Source organism: Telmatherina bonti (assembly GCF_933228915.1).
Source record: "Telmatherina bonti genome assembly, chromosome: 22".
Classification (NCBI taxonomy): Eukaryota; Metazoa; Chordata; class Actinopteri; order Atheriniformes; family Telmatherinidae; genus Telmatherina; species Telmatherina bonti.
Window position 1 is genome coordinate 31,839,296 of NC_136631.1, and position 14,371 is coordinate 31,853,666.

Sequence of the window (14,371 nt, forward strand, 5' to 3'; positions counted from 1 at the left end):
GAAAGTCTCACCCTTAGTTTGCAGCAGTATTTCTCTTCCAGCTGCAGGAGGAAACCTTCCTTCAGCTGCACATTGATGCTTTCATCCTTCATTTCTGGCTGCAAGGACAAACTCCCCATGATTTTCTCACTGTCAGAGTGAAAGAAAAGGCCATTTACAACATGTCGCAGTTATGTTCAGGCTTGCCAGCACTAAAGTATTCTAAACAGTTCATCTCGCTGGGAAACGATAAAATCTAGTTACAAAACATCTTCATTCAGATTTTATTACACCTTTCTGATGTTTCCTGATAAGTTTGGGGATTGGGACAGAACATACTGAGTCAAAATAAATGCAATGTTACCCAGAGTTGCCCTAAAAGTATGAAAAAGATGTTAGTTTCAGTAAAATAATTACATGTCAGAAGTGTTGTAGAGTTTGGTGAAAACCTGCAGTACGGAGTGCCGTATGGGACATTCTTCCTTCAGCGTAATCTGTGAGAGAGGTGGACACAACCTGATCTAAATGTTTCCATTCTGACCTCCAGAGAAAACTGAGCTTCTCCTTTTTCAGATCAGCTGTTTATTTCTGGTCTCTCAGATGTTGTCTTCAGCAGTTTTTTTTTGCTTTGGCCTGATTCAACAGAAATATCAGCAGGACTTTCAACACGGCTTCCCCTCTCTGCTTCTCACCCCCCACGCTGGCGCTTCAGTCCTACTTTCAACGTGTCTCTATTCACCATCTTCAAACGGGTTTTAATGTCAACACTAAGGCTGTTTTTCCCCCATGTGCTGGAGATCATATGTACATCGCTTGCAGAGCTTATTGTGGATCATCTAACTGGGTCATATGTGAAAAATACGTAATGTCCTGATTCAAGAGTCTCCGAGGACTCCTGCTGCATGACGTCCATCTGTCTTGCCTTTGCAGGAGAATCATGAAATGTCTGCCTGGAAACACGTTTAACTACAGTTGTTAAAAATCAGAGGATATTTAGTTGTTTTTTTTTTTTTAGTTTTCAACTAGAACAGAGTTTTCTTTTACCAAATGGGCGTCCCATCATGCTGTGCTGCCTAAAAGCTGGGAGATTACGTAGTAATAAGCACTGGGAAGACGAAACGATGAGATACTGAGCTCTAACTGTGGTGGACTTATTTCCTCTTATGTCCCAGATTTCAGCCCAGAAGTGAAACCATCACGTTTCTGTTGCCAGTCCCATTCATGCTAATCTCTAAATATCCAGCCAGGATATGTAAAACAAGCCATGATCTATTTTTTTATTCATATTTTCATTTTTCATGATGATATAATTGTTAATGTCATGTTGTTAATGTCAAAGATCAGAAATCTTGTGACCAATCGGAGGCAATGTTAGGAAAACAGCTCTGAACTGAGCTCTACTGTGAATGCTGCACATTATTTTAGCCAACAGAAATTCTCCTTGTTGGGGGGAGAAAATAATAAAGACAGAAATGTTTCCAGGTGTAAAAAAAAGCAATACTAAGTTACTTTCCTACCATGAAACTCGTTCTGAGGTCACCGTTGCCCTGCAGCCTCTTGAGACTGAAAACACACCTCACTAATACTAGTGAGGTGGAAAACTAATACTTTGGGATAAGTGAGATACTTGTTTTGATAATAGTGGTGGGAGTAAATAAGTTTGTAAGTTTTTCAGCTCCTTTCTGTAGTGAAGGATAAATGTGAAGCATTTACATGATTTTTTTTTTTTTTTGCTTGATTTATTAACTACTTATTTATTATGTTTGATATTTTCTAGGTATGCATGTATACAGTTGGTGTGCACATGTGTACATATGGTGCTGGGTTGTTGGTTTTCTTTTTCTCTTCTATTTGCATGTATGAAATGAAGAGAAATGAAATGAAATGAAAGGAAATGAAAGTAGAAAGAGCAGTTGGTGTTCAGACCATGAGAAAACAGGAGCATCGTGTTACATCTGTGTTTGGCTTCATGACACGGCATACACAGCAGCAGCTGGACACCTACACAGTGGGTGTTTTAAATCTGGATCGTGGAGGATTCAGCACAGAAATGCGAGAAGGCAGAAGAAAAGGAAGGGAAGAAAAGAAAATGGAGAGTGACAGAACAAAAAAATAAGATAAGAGTCAACGTGGGACTGACTTTTACTGGCAGGAGAGATCTCAGAGAAGAGACAGGATGCAAGACAGATCCTGAACCAACCAAAATAATAAAAAATGTGCCAAAAGTTCATTACTGTTCTTTGGAAACATTGCTAAATGAAGCTGTTGTGACAGCTGGAGTAGAAAGATCAGGTGGATAAAGCGATTGTTTTCACACAGAAATGTCTTCCTGCATTGAAGCAGGAGATTTTTCTTCTGAAACCTTCTACTAATTATCCGAACCTTCCACTTTGTCCTGAAGAAGAGTGGATAAAGCCTGACTAAGAGACGAGGTGCAGCCACTGACCTCTTGTATCTGTTGAGGATCCAGTCCAGCAGATGGTACAGATCCTTCAGCTCTGTCACCTGCTTCTCCACCTCGATCAGGTGCTCCCCTATTACTCTGTGGAAGCTCTGAACGTAGGTGCTGAAGACTTTAAAGCTGGGGGGGTAGGACCATCGCAGCTCCCTCTTCACCACCTCCAAATCCTCTACGATGGCTTCACCCAGCAGACCCAGATGGACCGCCAGCCAGGAGGTGTTCTCCTCCTTCTGCTTCAGATGAACATTTTTAACCTTCACCTGGACGCCCTCGGACACTGCAGTCCTCCAGGCCTCCATCCAGCTGTCTGGTAGCCCCCCTGGCTCCGCCGCCCTCTTTTCCTCCTCCTGGATGATCCGGGCACATGGGACCAGCAGATCCTTGTTTCTGACAGGGAGAGAGTTGGAGTCTCGAACAATGGAGCAGATCTTGTTCCTGAGCTCCTTATAGAGAAGGTGGAGGTCTTTTTCCTTCTTAGTCAGCTCCACTGGACAGTCTTCGACAAAGCGTTCCCGCTCCTGCTGAAACTCCTGCCGCAAACCCAGCAGGTTCAGATACGCCTCCTCCAGCACCTCCATGTCAATCAGCTTGTTGATCTGCATCACTGCCAGGAAAACACAACAAATCTGGGAATTTCTCCACATAGCTGCAGTGTGAATCAGATGAAATCCCCTTTGACTTATTTTATTTGTTATTTGTTTAGTTCAGTCAGTAACTTTATCATCAGGAGATTTTTGTCTTTCTTATCTTATGTGATGGAGGCATGGCTTGTCACTGCATGCATGTGTTGCATAAAGAGAGATGAAGAAAGGAAAGCTGACGGAGTCACAGGTTGAAACATAACGAAACAAGTCTTGTCTGCCTGCAGCAGCATATGACGCGTAAAGTTTTCCAAAGAAAACCTTCTATTTTTCTTCCCACAAATGCTTTTTTTTTCTTCTTTTTTTTTTAACCACCTTTTCAGCACATTTATGATCTTTTATTCTTCTTGTAGGACGATAAAACGTGATTTAACCTGTGAAATTATTTACAAGCATTGATTTTCAGCAGTAAAATGATAACGACGTTGTATTGAGCCCATGATGTCCCACCATGTTGGAGCCAAGAGGATTATGGACGAGTCAGAACGACCAGAACCTGGTTGTTCTGAGTGAACTTCAGGGGTTTGAAGAAAAACACAAAAGCCGTGAATAACGAGACACAAACATGTTGGAGGGTTTTTACCTGACAGAGGTGTGTGAGGTATTTCTGGGAAATTGTACAACTCATCAATCTCCTCCTTCTTCTCCTCCTCCTCCTCCCTCTCCTCCGTCTTCTCCACTAAACTTTCAGAGACGTTTGCCGCCGACTCCTGCTGGTTTATTCTGTCACTTTCTTTTTTCTTGTTTAGAATTAGGCGAAACGATGCTCCTTTTCTCATAAGGGAATCACTGAAGTTGGACATGGAGGGCTCTGCAGAAGGAAAAAGACACTTTGAAAATAGCAGAAATAAAAGTGAATTCTGATCTGTTGCTTTTCAACCTGTCTGCCTGCAGCGGCGTTTTTTTTTGTTGTGAACTCAAAATAACCTTTCAGTCCACCATGTGAGGACGGTGCAACGTTCAATGAGATTTTTACAAACACTTGTTTTACACTGATAATGGTCCTACACATTCCACTCAGCCTGTTCATAAAGGATTGTAGTCAGCGGCTGGCTTGGGTGACCCTCAGCTGATGCTTTATTTCTGCTGCTGGAGGCCTGAACTGCTGGGAGACATCCCATAATGCTTTGCTCTTATCACTGTTTACTCTCTATATTTAAAGGCGTTACATTGTTGTTACGAACTCGTGCTTCTCTTTTTTCTTCCTCAGCTGGTAGCGAATCCCAGCAGCTACCCTCCTCTCCCCCTCCTAACCAGTCAAACCAAATAAATGCCCATCCTGAGTCTGGCCCTGCTGCAGATTTCTTCCGTTTAAAAGAAAAAAAAATTGGCTTCAGTCTATTTTCATGCAAACTCCGGATGAGAGATTGAACCTAGGATAAGGTTTGATGCCACCAGTTGGTTTCCATGACTGGTCAAATCGTTACAGACACAGTTAAGATTAAATAAACATGTCTGGATTAGAATTAATTTGATTTAATTGGATTATAACTGGATTATTATGAACTGGATTGAATTATACAGCATCTTTTAAGTTAATTAGTACGTTTTAAGTTTATATTCATGACATGTTTTTTTCTTCCTGGAAATGGGTTGGGCCATACGGAGGAACAGCTGCAGGGACTTAAAACCTGTTGGACAGGTATAACATGGGGAAAGCACCTTGTTGTTGCCACTGTCAGTGATATCTCTCTTCCCTGAGTTCATCCTTTATTAATGCAACACAATGAAAACATTGTTAAGAAGCATCCGGACGGCTTCTTTTGTAATACTGGACATTTAACTTTAAACATACTTTAACAATAAAGTCTTTAGATGATTAATTTTTGCATCAAAGTTGAAGCTCAGCTTCACTTTGAGTGTTTCACAATGAGTGGTTGATGTCTCCAACCTTTAAAGATCGGAGCAGAAATGAAAGCAAAAGGAAAAACGGATCCTGTAGCAGCAGGTAACAAAGAACTTTTCTGACTTAAGCAGTCTTTTATTCCATGACTGCTTCTGGTCAGAGTGTTATAGTTGGGTTTTAATAATTGGTTTTATTTACTATTTATTCATTTTGTTTTATTGTTTTGTTGTTTTAATTCCTTGCATGACCTGTTGTTTTATTGTGTTTTTTTTATTTGCCTTTTAACTGTTTTATTGTTGTTATTTTGGCTGATTGTGGACAGCACTTTGTTTCAACCCTGGTTGTTTTAAAGGACTTTATAAATAACGTTGAGTTGAGTCGTTGCAAATAATTCTGAAACTTTCCAGGTAAACTGAAATTTCCAAGATCTGTAATTGACAAGATGAAACAAGTTTACACGACGGAGGGCCAGGCAGCCGCAGGCACAGAAAATACACCACAAGCCTTAAGGGCCCATTCACATCAGCCTTTTTGATTGAATCCTCATCCATTTGATCGGAAAGTCTGTTTTGTTTGGAGAATGTGAACGCACCAAACAAATTCTGATTCGGACCAAAGAAGCAGACTCGGTCCACCTACAAACGCAGGTCTTGGTCCATTTCAAGCGGACCAAATTTAGAAAGCGGACTACAAAGTCTAAAAAAAAGTCACTTCCTGCATTTGGTGTAGTGTTGCATTGTGGGTAAATGCGAGGCATTATCGACAAATGCTACCACAACAAACACACGTGAATCTCTAGAAATGGTTTGTGGTCAAACGTGGAGCGATGACAAAGTAGACATATGGTCAGTGAAAATATATCACAGCTGCTTGTAAGTACTTACAAGAACAATCACGTCTTGTCTTCTCTTTTGCTAAATACCAGTGCAGCGCCACCTTTGGTGGAAATGGGGATATATTATTCTAGTGGTTTGGCTCGTTTGACCACAGAGCAGCGTGAGCACAATCTCAGCCCGCATGGAGCGATGCGGGCCGAGATTTGTTGTCATTTGACAACAAATGAGCCGAGTCCCCAATCAGACCGTGTCTAGCGAACTACCTTGATGTGAATGTAACCTGAGATTCATCCGGTAACCAGGTTATGACTAGCCTGAGGTGAAACCATAGACCGTATGTGAAAGATGGACGGAACCTTTGCGGTAAAAAGTGAAGCCTTTGCGGAAGTGTATAAAACTGCAGTTCCCCCTTCATCCACTAGGGGCTCCAAAACAGAGCAAATCCCCATAGACTCCCATGTTAAAAAGACCAACTTCACAGCAGAAATAAACATGTTTACAGCCTGGTGCAAAAATCCATTTTTGGTTTAATCGGTCAGGTTTACCTTCATGACAACTGTGGGGGGGAGTGAATTTTTTTCTAACTCGCCCATTTAAAAGTAATTTAATCTCAAAATTCGGCATATTCAGGGGCGTGTCCTTTTGATTGACAGGTACCCAATCTCCCGCTTCAAGTAATAAGAATGTAGAACAACCGCGGTTTTTAGCCGGTTGACAACGTGACTTAGCTTTAGCCCGCTTAGCTCCATTAGCTGGTTAGTTTCTCTTACCTCCGGGTTAGTTCGATTAGCTCCTAGCTACAGGCAGCTCGGAGTTCGCTCAACGTCAATCATCCACCATGACGCTCACAGCTCCCCTCTCAGCTCCACCTCTTTGCCCATATTTGTATTGTCCGGGCAAGATGACGTGCATGCCTCTGCCTAGATGGTGATGGTAGGAACCGCCCACCGAGCTTCAATTCAGCTCTTCAGAAACCTACGGGTGACGTCACGGAGGCTCCGCCCATCTTTTTATATACAGCCTATTGGTGAAACATGTCGCATAAACCAGCATTAAAACGACTGAAATCCTTCATGTTGGCACCAAATCTACTCTCCTCACATCTGGCAGCTGTTCATTCCATATCTATGACTCCCCCAACAGCACTTCCAAACCATCAGATCACATCCCGCCTTGATTACACTACCCTGCTGGATGGTCTGCCCATTAATTCCTCCATGAACTTGAGCTGGTCAAGAACTCAGCATCAACTCTGCTGCGACTCAACACATCACTTCAGTTCGCACTCCACTGGCCTCTAGTTGATTTCTGCATCAAATTTAATTCTGACCTTCTATAATCTTGCTTCCGAATACCTTGCCAAACTACTTCAAACATAAACTCCACCCCAAACACTCAGTTATTCACCTTCTCTCCTCATTATTACCCCCTGCACACACATACACCACGTGAGCCCCCACCTCTGGAACACACTCCTTCAGCACATCTGTATAACGATATCTGTACCCACCTGCAGACCTGATCATGTCTAAAAGCTCACCTGTTCAGACTGTTTACCTCTGATAAAACCTCTGTTTGTGCCTTTGTTGTTTTTGAAAGGTGACCTTAAGAGATTTGAAAGCTTCTTATTATCATTATCAGTAATGAATCTTATGAATGATCATGTGGTTAAATGGTGAAAACAAATACAAAAAAAGAAAGTGATAACAAATAATCATTTCATGAAGGCAGCCATGAGGTTTACTGTCCTGTATTATACGGTTGTTGTACCTGTCTTTGAACGACTCAGAGGTTTTTTCCTCTGTGGCGTGACATCAGCTGGATCTTCCTCCTTTTTCTGGAACAAATTTCCCAAAGTTTTCAGAGGCGAGGTGGTTGCAGAGCCAGCGCTTGGACCTGACAGACGGGCAAAGAGAAGAGGCTCACAGTGACACAGCTTTCTGAATAAACTTTACATGTGTATGGTTGTGTGTGTCCTTGTGGTGACCTAACAGGCAAACTCAGGAATGCAAAGATTAACTCCTGTTGAAAACAGAACAAGCTGTCTCAGCTGAGCCCCAAACACAAAAGTGAAAGTCATCAGCAGAGTTTTGAGAACATTTTCTCTCTATAGAACTACTAGCAAGACATGCAAACTTCTCCTGACCCTAAAATATCTTCAAACTCCAAATGAAGAGTAGGAACAGTCCACCTTCTGGCGAACAAAATGTCATTAATAGACTCAAAACAATCCAAAGCACAACTTTCAATCTGTATTTTCTATGATCTTTAAACCCTCAGACTGCTGCATTATAAACAAGCATGATTGTGTCATGGAAATCACAGCATGTTCTCAGGAACACCTCCAGAAACCGCTGTTTAGGAAAACAGCTCACTATGTATTCAAAAATACAGGTTTAAGAAGAAGCCATATATAAACATGTCCTCTCTGAACTTAGTCTGAATGTGTTGGTGCATGTTTGACTGAGCATCCTGACGCTTTGTAAAAAATTTTTACACGGATCTTCTGTCTTGGTCTGACATAGTAACATCTATTTGTTACTAACGCATGGTTGCAGAGGGTTTATTTGATCCGTTGTTTGGATGACTCATCCAGATTTCATCACTGAATAAATAAACCATTTTATCCTCCTAATTAGCTGAACAAGTTGGATTTCTTCTCAGTTTCTGAGCTCAATAAACAAAAAGAATTTACTTAAAAACCTTTGAGTAGCAACTTCTGTCCTCAGACAAACTATATCCATATTTTTCTGTTGTTTCCATCTGCTAGTATTTTTTTATTACAATGTAATGCACCCTGTGACAGAAGGACAACATGTAAATGGTACATGGACCTACACAGCACCTTTCCAGCCATGTTGACAACTAAAAGGGCTTCATCAGACACTCATATAAATTCTCACAGACATTCCTACCCCAAGAGACACACATGGGGGCAACATGGGGCTCAGTGTCTTGCTCAAAGAGACTTGAGAATGCAGTCGAGGAAGCCTGGAATTGATACCCCGACTTTACAGTTAGTAGACAACTGCTCTTAAGCGGATGTAGCTAATGGCTGGACGGATGGATGGACAATTGTGCATTTCATGATACCATTACTTTTTATGGTTAAATGCAGTTTATTCTGAAAAACTTTAACTTTAGGTAGTTGTGCTGTCATGTCTCTGGTTGTGCTGTTCCTGTGTTTGCCTGAATCAATTTGGTTAATTTCCATTGTGTTAGTCTTGATACCTACATTTAATGTTCTTTTGTTAGTTTTTGTTACAGTTCTAGCTTGTATTGCTACTTGTTTTGTGGCAGTATGTGGCACAATAAAAGACAGGAATAATCCTTTTTAACACCTTGCAGTGGCAGAAGGGATCCATTTGCATCCTGATGGAAGCTACTGATCTCATCAGTCATAAATCTGCACTAATAATTTACCGGTCATACACAGTTATTGAAAATGTGGCAGTTTATTCTACCTGGTAAGTAAGAGAGCACCTAAAAAAGTTCATGGGAGAAAAACTGAAGTAGACATTCCCTTTGCTGCATGCTGTATATTTTAATTTCATTTTATGTTATTTAATTAAATGTAATTTTATGTTAACTAGCAAGGAGATGATGGTATTAGCATTGAAGAGATTAGTGATTAGCTTCCGTAAGATGAGACCAACTGCATAGATCTTTACTTTTCTGTTAATTAGCGACGTATTAGTAACATTAGCACAGGAGAGATTAGTGATTCACTTCCTTAAACTGAAACCAACTGCATTAGATACTCCCTTTGCTGTTGATTAGCGACGTATTAGTAACATTAGCATTGAAAAGATTAGTGATTAGCTTCTGTAAGCTGAGACCAACTGCATTAGATACTCCCTTTGCGGTTGATTAGCAAGGTATTGGTAACATTAGCATTGAAGAGAGGTGATTAGCTTCCGTAAACTGAGACCAACTGCATTAGATACTCCCTTTGCTGTTGATTAGCGACATATTAGTAACATTAGCATTGAAGAGATTGGTGATTAGCGTATGTAAGCTGAGATCAACAGCATTAGATACTCCCTTTGCTGTTGATTAGCGACGTATTAGTAACATTAGCATTGAAGAGATTGGTGATTAGCGTATGTAAGCTGAGATCAACAGCATTAGATACTCCCTTTGCTGTTGATTAGCGACGTATTAGTAACATTTGCATTGAAGAGATTGGTGATTAGTTTCCGTAAACTGAGACCAACTGCATTAGATAATCCCTTTGCTGTTGATTAGCGAGGTATTGCTAACATTAGCATTGGAGAGGCTATCAACTACATTCCCTAACCTTTCATGAAGGCAGCCATGAGGTTTACTGTCCTGTATTATACGGTTGTTGTACCTGTCTTTGAACGACTCAGAGGTTTTTTTCTCTGCGGCGTGACATCAGCTGGATCTTCCTCCTTTTTCTGGAAGAAATTTCCCAAAGTTTTCAGAGGCGAGGTGGTTGCAGAGCCAGCGCTTGGACCTGACAGACGGGCAAAGAGAAGAGGCTCACAGTGACACAGCTTTCTGAATAAACTTTACATGTGTATGGTTGTGTGTGTCCTTGTGGTGACCTAACAGGCAAACTCAGGAATGCAAAGATTAACTCAAAGGCATTAGATGCTTCCCTTTTTGTCTGTTATTAGGTACAGAGACCTTGGTATTAGTAATGCATGGGCTGGCCTATAACAGTCATTTGTTGTTGACACTTCTATTCTATTTCATTCTATTCTACACAGGGCATCAGAATTAAGTGGTAGTCAGACTGCTATGAGTCAAGTTTGACACAGGTGCTGCCACGTAGTGCTCAAGGCAGTGCAACTTTTATTTTTACTTTTATTTTAATTTATTTATTCATTTATTTGCTTTGGTTTGTTCCCTTCTCCTAACAATTAGTGTATTTGTATAATTACAAGAACATGATCTCATCACACAATATTGACTTAAGTGTAAGTGCACTCAGCTAATTTGGTGCTGACTTTTTCTGTTCTATTCTGTTCTATTCATTTAGCAGACGCTTTTATCCAAAGCAACTTACATATGAGTAAGAACAACACAAGCACAAACTCAAACAGTATAGGACATCATAGGAAGGTGCTGGTGGACTGTCCAGTTAGATGCAGGTCCTGGCTAGTGATTTAGTCACACGTATTGGTGGTAACACGAGGCATCTTTCACTGGTGGAACGTAGCTATCTAGAGGGAGTGTAGGTCTAGATTAAGGAGTGAAGGTAGACAGGAGCCATTTGAGTTATTGTTTTCTAAACCAGAAGCAGAGCTTTGAATTTGATGCGTGCTGCAACTGGAAGCCAGTGAAGCGACATGAGCTCGTTTGGGTTGGTTGAAAACCAGAAGCGTTCTGGATCATCTGCAGAGGTTTAACCAAGCATGCAGGCAGACTTGCCAGTAGGGAATTGCAGTAATCAATGCGTGAGATGACCAGAGCCTGAACCAAAAGCTGAGTCGTTTGTTCTGTCAGGTACGGTCTGATTCTCTTGATGTTGTCGAGAGCAAATCGGCAAGTACGGGCAATCAAGGCAACATGTACTATGGTCAACTGGTCATCCACCATGACACCAAGATTCTGGGCAGCAGACGTAGGCACAAGTGTGATAGAGTCGATCTTCACACTTAATTGCGGATGTAAGGAAGAATTGGCTGGACAGACAATGAGCTCTGTCTTGGACTTGTGTCATCATTCTGATGAGTTAGAAGATGTAAGAAGTTAGAAGATGTAGAAGATGTAAGCTAAGTGCAAAAATGCTCCTTGAAAAGTCAAGGTTTGAGCTTGCTCTCAAAGGTAGATAAGGACTCTGCAGGCAGAGTTCGGAAGATCATTCCTTCCCCAAGGAACAAAAGAGGAAAAGAGTCTAGCTACTGATTTTATGCCTTGTTGTGGTGGGAAAACTGGGCGTCTTTCACTGGCAGAGCAACTGTTGAGAGGGAGTGTAGGAGTGAAGGTAAACAGGAACCATTTGGGTTATTTTTTGAAAGCCACAAGCAGAGCTCTGAATTTGATGAACCACGGGTCAGAAAACCCCCAACATCACTAACTGGTATGAGAGGCTAACAACTAACTTCCCTACCCATGTTTCCCACAGGATCAGACAGTGCCCCATCAGGCTCACCATTAGAATAGTTAGGTTAGCAGTTTGCATAGAAAGGTATATTGAACTTGCTAACTGAATCAGTGGCTACATTAGCATCTCTTCTTTTCCATTTAGTGGCTATTTCTGTGGTACGTTGCTGCTACGTACCGTTGACGGCATTGTTAGTGAAATGTAAGGCTTATAAACTACACGTCTACTTCGACATATTCTCTCCTTCAAAGCACATTTGACCCTAACATGACTGTCGGGTAAAATCAAATAATAATAATGAAACTTGAGATTGTTTCTTGTATATTATAAAGGAGCTAATAAGTAGCCCACTTTTCAGTTTTTTTTCAGTGGCTGTCCTTGACAATGACAGTGCTTGTGAAATGTTGCTGTAAACTGTGTTTCAAATCAGTATTTGTCCTTATAACAATCAAAACATCACTTTGTGCTGATGCTCATCAATTATCCAAATTACATTATAATACAAAGGACACACTGTCCAGTGGGACAGGTTCTCACACGTTTACTAATGGGTATTGTGGTGTTTGCAGGTGGTTCTACGGAGGCATTGTTATCGTGTTAATGATTAGGCAATAACAACCCCAGCTAGGTTCATGAACTGTGGTGAAGTGGAGCATGGACAGAAGCACAGGCACTGCTGCAGATTATTTTGCAAGGACATGGACGTTTGCAAAAGAAAAAGAATGACTTTAATAGCTTTCTTTTAACTGGTGAAATTTTCATTAAAACACAAACATCCCTCCTGTTGTGTTGCAAAAACTTAGGTCTCTCAGCCAGCACCAAGCCCTCACGTCTCACTTGAATGACCTTGAGAGGCCATGTTGCCTTGTAATTAAACCTGGCTACATCCTCCATGTGTCAGCAGATTTTACAGCAGCCATCATGATACTCACTGGATGATGGAGGTGACAACGAAGAGGGAGATCCCGACTTGCTGTCTGCTACTTTGGATCCTTTTTTCTTGGGAGTAACTCCAATAATACTTCGTCTGATTGTGTGAAGCGTCTCCTTTACTGTGCCGTTGGAAGCCACCACGCCATTGCTCCGGAGGGACAAGCTGTCCTCATCAGGGTTTTCAGTGGACTTCTCCATTATTTGTGACATGTTATTCTATTAAATAACAACCAACTGTAATAAAAGATCAAACAAAGCAAAGTAAAGTAAAATGTTAAAAGTCTAGAGAGATAAAGTGAGTCTGCACTCTGCTCCACAACTAAGTTTGCTGTGTGTGAAACAGAAATGTTGTGTTTATGGTCCTTGTGACTGGAGTCAGCAGTCAGGGACGTGTGGATCAGTTTTGTTTATAGGTAAACACGAGGGCCAGCCTGTTTGGCTCTGAGAAAAACAGTGAATCTGTTCTAATACCAACAACAAGCTCCACTGAAAGACACAAAGCCCTTGTCTCCTTATTTTCTAAAATATGAGTTTTATCTGGATTATATTGAGTCTTATCACCTAATCCAGATAAAAACAGGCTAAAGATCAAACTTTAATCTCAATAAAGTCATAATAAAACCATTATGGGTCTATGGGCCTGAGAATTAAACCGTCACATTATTTTACAACGATCTCAGACTGGTCCTTGAGGGCCTGCAGCTGATCCATATTAAATGGGTTCACCAGCTGGTCCGGTTCGCATAAAACCCAATTCATTTGAATGTTGAATGAGGAAAACATCCAAAACCTGCAGGCCAGAACCGGACTGAGATCCAGAGACTACGACATCTAAAACTCAACAAACTACTTTTCATTTAAACTTCAAATATTGTACAATATTTTTCCTTTGGTTGCGTGAAGAGTTTAATCTTCTGAGAGATTTTCTCTGTCAGATTGACGTCATCATTTTTAATGTAAAAATGCGCTTTTGCTGTTTATTAACATGATAACATAGAGAGAAAAAGTTGCCTCCTTACCTGCAGACGGTGGCTCAGCAGAGAGCGTCTGAAGAACTGTCCGCCAGATCCTCAGCTTTTAGAAAACCCATCAGACTTTCACTTTCAGCGGCGGTCAAACAGGTTTGTAGACTAAACCCAACCTTGTCAGAGGGCAATAAAAACAGAAAGTGCGTTGAGAAGAAGGAGAAAAAAAGAGGAAGTATGGCTGTCAGCGACTCTGGGCACGAGGACATGACAAAGATCACCTTCCTGGGTGGCAGATAGTTCATGTGCTGACAGCGAAGAAAGGTCAGTTAACAATTAAACAGGCGACATAAAAGAGGGAGAGTCGGACATGGTGAAACAGTTTTAGCAGCTTTTGTGACGCCTGGAAAGTTCGGGGTTTGTTTTTTTTTTTTTTTTTACTTTCTTTAAAAAACCCACATATCAACTTACAGGATTTCCCAACTGGTATGTGGAATTAAAGCATGTGGGTCTCCAGCCTGCAGGAACCTAGATCTACTCTCAGATCTGGTTTAGAAGCTCTCAGACTTGTTATCTCTAGCAGTTAGATCTCCAGTAAAATAACATGTGAACAAATAGAGTTATCTTCTCAAGT

General features: G+C 41.1%; 1 protein-coding gene across 1 annotated transcript in view; it reads right to left on the minus strand.

Moving 5' to 3' along the window:
• Window positions 1-13,893, minus strand: part of exoc3l4 (exocyst complex component 3-like 4) — a gene marked incomplete at its 3' end in the record, with an annotated part of 34,745 nt that extends 20,852 nt beyond the window's left edge. Inside the window, exons 1-7 of the mRNA XM_079261681.1 lie at window positions 13,792-13,893; window positions 12,772-13,006; window positions 10,118-10,243; window positions 7,534-7,659; window positions 3,665-3,892; window positions 2,426-3,044; window positions 12-129 (exon numbers count right to left, since the gene is read on the minus strand). Coding sequence (XP_079117807.1) covers window positions 12-129; window positions 2,426-3,044; window positions 3,665-3,892; window positions 7,534-7,659; window positions 10,118-10,243; window positions 12,772-12,982 — 1,428 coding nt within the window. The 5' untranslated portion in view covers window positions 12,983-13,006; window positions 13,792-13,893. The remainder of the gene's footprint in view (window positions 1-11; window positions 130-2,425; window positions 3,045-3,664; window positions 3,893-7,533; window positions 7,660-10,117; window positions 10,244-12,771; window positions 13,007-13,791) is intronic.
• Window positions 13,894-14,371: the final 478 nt, after the last annotated feature.